This window comes from Triticum aestivum, chromosome 1B, assembly GCF_018294505.1.
Source record: "Triticum aestivum cultivar Chinese Spring chromosome 1B, IWGSC CS RefSeq v2.1, whole genome shotgun sequence".
Classification (NCBI taxonomy): Eukaryota; Viridiplantae; Streptophyta; class Magnoliopsida; order Poales; family Poaceae; genus Triticum; species Triticum aestivum.
Genome location: NC_057795.1, coordinates 10,061,588 through 10,068,986, shown reverse-complemented (window position 1 = coordinate 10,068,986; position 7,399 = coordinate 10,061,588). Strand labels below are relative to the sequence as shown.

Genomic DNA, 7,399 nt, shown 5'->3' with positions numbered 1-7,399 from the left:
ACAGGGATGAACTTTTTAAAAATAGATAGGATATAGGATACTACTCCCTCTGTAAACTAATATAAGAGCGTTTAGATAACTAAAATAGTAATCTCAATGCTTTTATATTAGTTTACGGAGGGAGTACAACCTAAGTATTCAGAAGAGACAATAAACTTTAATAACATATGACCGATAAGAATAGACGACTAGGACTGAGCTAATTCTGTCCTCTAAACAGCATACATGCACACACAACCATCTCTTTCGATGTAATATCCCATGGACGTGAGGTGCCCATACATCACCTGGTTCTACGTGTGTGGCACACCCGGCAGGCATCAATGGCTACCATCCTCTGACATGACCGGTGCCCATCCCTCCTCAGTCCCATCATATACATTATGTTCAAGAAAACCAACTTCTCATTTGTCCTCGCACCTCACACCGGCTGGGCTTGAGATCATCTCGTCGATCCATGAGTACTCCTGCTTGTTCTCGCAAGTGGACATCATCAATGGATCACGTTAGTCTGCGCACGAGCCCCCGTTTGTCCCATGTTCCGATGTCGTTGTGTGATGGATAATAGCTCCTGAAGAGGTGGTAGGTGCTCTTGGGGAGTTGTGAATTGGTTAGTGTCCGAGTCGATACAACTCTAGCGAAACCAGATGACATTTGCTAAATATCAAATATATTCATAACCAAAATTGATGAGATTTAACAAAGTTCTACCAAACAGAAGGAAATTACTAAAAACTAAACTAAGTGAAGTACTGGATGATTACCTCATAGGCAAGGATGGCGGCACCACCTCCTTGCCGTGCGGCGGGTGACGTCAGCTCCTCCTTGATGCAGTGGCGCGGTGGGGACATCAGCTCCTTCTTGACGTGACTTTGATTTGGACGCCGCAGTTGGGTAACGCCGGACCGTTGTTGAAGACTGACCGCTCGAGCTGTCGTGCGTACGTGTCATTCAAACTCGCAGCCCTCTGTGAGGAGAGCACCACCTCTGTCTTAACCTATGGGGCGGTGGACCCCGATGGGCCTGGGACTGTCGGCGGTGGTGCCATGATTCGAAGCTCACAGTAGATCCTCCTGCCAGCGTGGATTTGGCTATCGCGGTAGTGTGCGGTAGAGAGGAGAGGAGAAGCGTGGTGGCGATGTGCGCAAGAGATGCGGTAGGGTTTGTCGGCGTGACCGATCGACCTGCTTAAAAAGCCAGGGTGGGCGAACCAGCGCCGCTTCAGAGAGGGCGCATCGGCCGGAGTAGGCTTCTGTGTCGATGCGTTCGCATTGAAGCGGCTCCTAATAATTGTCCGGTCACATCGGTCCTACCGACATGAATGCAAGTGGGCAGTCGTCCGGTTGCGTCCGCTCTACGAGGCGCCTGGAGCACAGCACGTGACGAGGATTTTGGTCTTTCATTCAGCCCCCCTCTGATCGGTAATTTTGATCTTTACAATTTTGTATGGAGAAATGAAACCACAATTCAGGGGCAAAACAGAAAAATACCCTCGACGCTGCAGCCTGCAGAACAGAACGGGGAAGACCCTAGTCTGGAATATCCTCGCTCACGCCGCCGCGCTGCTCTCCGTCAAGGGTCGGTCCGGTGAGCGCCCGGACCCCGCCGCCGCGCCGTCCTGGATCTGCGCCACCACCCACCCTGGCGTGGATGCGGACGGGGAGTGAGAGTGAGAGCGCCCCCACCGCAGCTGTTAACATCCTCGCGCGCGCCGCCGCCGCCGCCGCCGCCTTGCTCTGCTTGCCCCGGTCTGGGAGAGGGCGAGGCTGCAAGCACGGCGGCCCGCCCGTGTTACATGCTGCGCTTGTGCTCTGTGACGTGTGAGAGAGCAGAGTATGTGGTTTCAGATTTGGCCGCTCCTGCTCTACTTGTTTCAATGCCGATAGCTCTTGTCCCTGATGCTCTTATTTGTACTGGTTTTTACAGATTCTCCATCACATCACAGCCAAATGAGCCATCGACCTAGCTACTTTGCGTTTGGGGAGAGACAGAGAGAGGTCTGATGCTTGTATGGAATCAATTTGATAAAAATGCAGGTGTCTGACAGCTGCTAATGGGTTGGACTGCACAAAGAAACAAGGGGGGCGATCTGTGGGTGTTGGTGCTCGAATGAGAATTCGGTGAGTGAGATTTGGTGACTTGGTTGCTGCTGCTACCGCTTGTGTTAGATGCTGCGCTTGTGTCGTGTGAGGTGTGGGAGCAGAGTGTGGTTTCAGATTTGGCTGCTGCCGCCGCTTGATGCAACTGCTGAGCGAGAGATAACGAGGAGAAATCAATGATGATGCTCTATTTGTTTCGATGCTCATGCTATTGTCCCTGATGCTATTCTTTCTACTGGTTTTACAGGTCAATCGTTCGTCAAGGCCAAATAAGCCATCGACCTATGCGGACTTCATCATGGTCCAACGACAACTGGTAGTTACGCGAAATCAGGGCAATATAGGTGAGTCAGATTTGCTGAATGGGCTCGAGTCATCAAAGAAATAAGGGCAGTGGTCTGTTGATGTTGGTACTGAATTGAGAACTCGGTAATGAGATTTGGTCACTTGGTTGGAGTTGCTCTTAACAACCATTATCTGAGAAAAAGGAAAATCCTCAACAACCATGGCGGAGGCTGTTGTCGGGCAGCTAGTGGTCACGCTGGGGGGTGCACTGGCAAAAGAGGCGGCGATCTTTGGCGGGGCCCTGCTCGGCAAGGAAGCCGCCGCCCTCAGGGGCCTCTTCGGCAAGATCTGTGACTCCAAGGTGGAGCTGGAGAGCATGCAGGCCTACCTGCAGGAGGCAGAGCGATTTAAGGACACAGACAAGACCACCGCCATCTTTGTCGGCCAGGTCAGGGGCCTAGCTTTCCAGATCGAGGATGTCGTTGACGAGTTCACCTACAAGCTGGAGGACTGCAGGCATGGAGGGTTTGCAGGCAAGATGAAGAAGAGGCTCAAGCATATCAAGACCTGGCGCCGCCTAGCGGCCAAGCTCCAAGAAATCAAAGCCCAGCTACAGGATGCCAACCGGAGAAAGAAGGATTACGCCGTCACTGGCAGATTTGCTTCTTCTGCTAGATCGACGAATCAAGGTCAAGCTCTTCACTTCACCAGGGATGAGGACCTTGTGGGGATAGAGGAGAACAGGGACAGGTTGATACGGTGGCTGACCGTCAGCGGTGGTAGTGGTCATGGTCTAGAGCAGAGCAGCAGCAAGGTTACCTCGGTATGGGGGATGCCTGGTGTTGGTAAAACCACTCTGGTTGCTCATGTGTACAACACCGTGAAAGTGAATTTCGACGCGGCAGCGTGGGTAACTGTGTCGGAGAGTTACCGTATTGAGGATCTGCTGAAGAAGATTGCCGCCCAGTTCGGCATCACAGTCGACGTCGCCGACATTGAGATGAGAGACATAGCAGAGTCCATCCACAACTACCTTCAAGGTAAAAAGTTCATCATGGTCCTGGATGATGTATGGGCTGCGCGCGTGTGGTCCGAGATAAGGAATGTCTTCCCAACGTCTAACTGTACCGGCCGATATGTTATCATATCAAGAAAGCATGAAGTGTCACTGTTGGCAACTAGGGAGTCTGCAATTCACTTGGAACCGCTACACGCTCATCATTCCTGGGAGTTATTCTGCAAAGGAGCATTTTGGAATGATGATGGTAAAGAGTGCCCATTGGAGTTGCAGGAACTGACTTGGAAGTTCATAGCAAAGTGTCAAGGCTTGCCTATTGCTATTGCATGCATTGGCCGCCTACTATCCTGCAAACCCCCAACTTCTGCTGAGTGGGAGAATGTGTACAGGGGTTTGGATTCGCAGTTGACGAAAGATGCGATCCCTGATGCTCATATGATCCTAAAGGTCAGTTTGGAGGACCTTCCGTATGATTTGAAAAATTGTTTCTTACACTGTGCACTATTTCAACAAGATTATGTATTAAAGAGGAGAAGGATAACGAGGCAGTGGATTGCGGCTGGGTTTATTAGGGAAAAGGAGAACAAAACGTTGGAGGAAATGGCAGAGGGATACTTGGCTGAGCTTGTGAACCGAAGCCTATTACAGGTTGTGAAGAGGAATCATGCCGGGCGACTGAAACACTGCCAGATGCATGATGTCATAGGACTTCTTGCCCTGAATAAAGCCAAGGAGGAGTGCTTTGGTAAATTTTATGATGGCTATGGTAGTGGGGCATTCTCTGTAGAGGGTGCACGTCGCATATCAGTCCAGGGGGAAAACCTTGAACAACTGAGCCGATCTGGTGCAAAACAACTCCGTGCACTCCATGTTTTTGGAAGGTATATCAATATTGATTTGCCGAAGCCTATCTTAAGATTTTCGAATTTCCTGTCGATGTTGGATCTGCAAGGTTCATGTATCAAAATGCTGCCCAATGAAGTATTTAGCTTGTTTAGTCTGCGGTATTTGGGTCTTAGAGATACCAATCTCGAAAGCCTGCCTGAAGCAGTGGGGAAGTTATGGAAGGAAGTCTTGGATGCTGTGCATTCTAAGCTGACGTGTTTGCCAAACAGTGTTGTAAAACTTAAAAAATTGAGATGCCTGCGTGCATTTACTACCAGCAGATCAAAAATTGGAAGAATACGTGGGGTCAAGGTGCCTAGTGGTATACATCACTTGGCAGGACTGCGGGCTCTTCAGTCCATCGAAGCCAGTCCAGAGTTTCTGCGTGAAGTTGGAGCTCTGACAGAGCTAAGAACATTCGGTGTCTGCAACGTGAGAAGCGAACACTCTTCTTACTTGGGCAATGCTATCACCAGAATGAGCCATCTTATTCATCTCGATGTTGGGGCTGCAACTGAGGATGAGGTGCTGCGGCTGGAAGGGCTATATTTACCTTCAACCCTTTCTCTGCTTGGTTTAACAGGGCAGCTAAACAAAACATCGACGCCTCAACATTTCTCTTCCTGGTCACTTCTTAATAGCGTCACCCGGTTGTACCTGGCATTCTCCAATATTGATGAGGGAACCTTTTCATGTCTGTGTGTGTTACGTGCTCTAAGCACCCTTGAGCTAGTGCAGGCTTTTGAAGGGAAGAGGTTGGATTTTTATGCAGCGTCATTTCCAAAACTTCGGTTCTTACACATATGGGGTGCTGCACAACTCAACCAAGTGGGAATAGAGGAGGGCGCAATGCAAAACCTTGTCGAGCTATGGTTCACAGAGTGTCCTGAGCTAAAGTTTCTTCCAGATGGCATCCAACACCTTGCAGCCCTTGAGAAATTACTTCTGAAAGACACATCAGAAGAGCTAGTAGAGAAACTCCGGCAAAAGAGAGATTCAGATGAATGCAATGAAGATGTAATGAAGATTAGCCGCATAAGGAATGTTACAGTGGAATTGAGCCAAAAAGGACTTTGGAAAAGGATTAGGTGGTCATCGCTATTCACAAGGTTAGTGTTCAGTGTTTCATCTTTCGTGCATATATTAAATATTGAAGTTAAATTCGCAATTGGTAGCTAGTTACGAGTTTGTCTACTAAAGCTAGTTAACGTGATTCCTTTTTCCATGTTTGTGTGTATCTTCCTCGCCTATACTAGAAATAGAAATATGCAACTACATAGCCGGTAACTAGTACGATTGGTCATAGAAAGAAGCAAGCAAATATATGTTATGTTGTATTTAGGATATGTGTGCTTGACACCGCTTGTGTTCAAGTCCCCGTTGACTCAAGTTTGAGTCATATGTGTTCTCTGTTGATAGAACTTCTAGTTCCTCCTGCACGCATGCTCTTTCGTTTAAAGTCTGTCATAGAAAAACCGATCAATGTCTGCCTTTCATACGTATTCTAAATTAATAGGCTGATTCGCCCGTCCTATTTCTACCGTTGACAAATATACAGAGATTCATTCACTCCCCTGGCCGACTGACCGAGTCTTTTGCTATTGTTGTCAGATCCTGGGCTGTAGCATGTCAAGCACATGCTGATCACTTGGATCATAATCTCAATGAAAATCTGGGCTATTCCTTGGATTGAAGACATGTAAGGCGGTCAGCTGTGGGTCGGGTTCTGGAAGGCAAATATCAGCTGTGATGAGTATTTCTGCTCAACAGCTGTGGATCCATCTTTATAGATTTTCAGTTTCTAATCTATCTTAAGCTGTAATCATTACTGAGGCATATGCTGTTGCGAACTCAATCTGGAATTATATTGCTGTAAATTTAAGACTGCATTCAGTGAATGAAGTTGGGGAGCTGAGCTGTATTCATGTTAGCTTTCAGTGATGTTGATGGAATATTCATTCATAATGCAAAGTTCCTCTTTTCTTTTGAAGAAAAATAGCATAAAGTTGCCCAAAAGTATATTTGTTTCTCCAACAAGAAATATAGTTGGTCTTCTTGTCACGGTCGTTCAGTGATCTTTCGACCAGAATTTGCATCTAAAAGTAATAGACAAACAAACTATTGTATATTTTAAAGCAACCTTGCCGGGGTTGGAGAGATGGCAGGGGGCTGCGGTTGAGGGGAGGGCGGTGCGGACGGAGGAAGGCGGTTGGGCCTGTGGTACGTGGGCTGGTTTGCAGGAAAGAGATGAACAGGAGGGTGTTAGGAGGTTGAAGAAGTTGATCTCGTCATTTATCTTGCATCCAATGGTTCGAAATAGATCGACTGACCCAAACGTTTTTTTCAGTCACTTAAAGCATCTCTATCCCGTAAACCGGGCCATCCGGCAAAATAACCGCAATTTTGCCGGCCCAAATAAATCCCGTATATTCTTTCATCCCGGATTTTTTTAAGGGGTCCTATTTTAAACTTAGCTGAAATTACTCTATTTGTTGCCCTAATAACAAAGTGCACGACCAGGAAGGCAGTTTGTGACAACAATAGCAGCTTCAGTCTCATGTCCCCATCTATTGGGTAACTGACAGCGTATCAGCATTGCTGGAGTTGGAACGGAGACTCTTTTGCCCCCATCTATTGGGTAACTGACAGTGTCCAGTTGACATTCTTCAGACATGGCAATGTTAGGGTTACAGAAATTTCCATGCGGTGCCCCTTGTCGCGCGTACAAGTAGCATTCGACGGGACTGGGTTGCGCTGTGATCGAAGATGGACTTTTCTTTTTCCATTAAATCTAGAGTTGGACTTTTCTTTTTCCTGCCTACGATCGAAGATGCCATGCAAGAAGATCAGCTGTGGCCTGTGGCTCTTGTTATCAAATGCAACTACGTTATTCTTCATCTGCGGCGGTTGCTGTTCTGGTGCGCTGGTCCTACGGGGCCTTAGCACGACGACTTCCCGACTGTCTACTACGACAAGTTGTGCCCGACTCCGGTGATGGAGAGGCGATGACGGCGGCGCGCCTTCGGCTCGCTTCAGTGCTAGTAGTTGTCGCTAGGTGGTCTACGGATCTGGATGTGATTTCTATTATTTCTGGTATTCGTTGTACTGCCAT

At 48.0% G+C, this 7,399-nt stretch overlaps 1 protein-coding gene across 1 annotated transcript; it reads left to right on the top strand.

The window, feature by feature from the left end:
- Positions 1–1,485: 1,485 nt before the first annotated feature.
- On the top strand, positions 1,486–6,306 carry LOC123103386 (disease resistance protein RPM1). Its single transcript, XM_044524958.1, has 4 exons — positions 1,486–1,833; positions 1,927–2,120; positions 2,347–5,396; positions 5,899–6,306. The coding sequence occupies exons 3-4, from the start codon at positions 2,605–2,607 to the stop codon at positions 5,978–5,980; spliced, it is 2,874 nt and encodes a 957-aa protein (XP_044380893.1). The 5' UTR covers positions 1,486–1,833; positions 1,927–2,120; positions 2,347–2,604; the 3' UTR covers positions 5,981–6,306.
- The last annotated feature ends 1,093 nt before the right edge of the window (positions 6,307–7,399 follow it).

Coding starts and splice junctions, on each gene's coding strand:
- LOC123103386 (XM_044524958.1), top strand. CDS start 2,605: ATGGCGGAGGCTGTTGTCGGGCAGCTAGTGGTCACGCTGGGGGGTGCA. Junction 5,397..5,898: donor TGGTCATCGCTATTCACAAG/GTTAGTGTTCAG, acceptor TATTGTTGTCAG/ATCCTGGGCTGTAGCATGTC.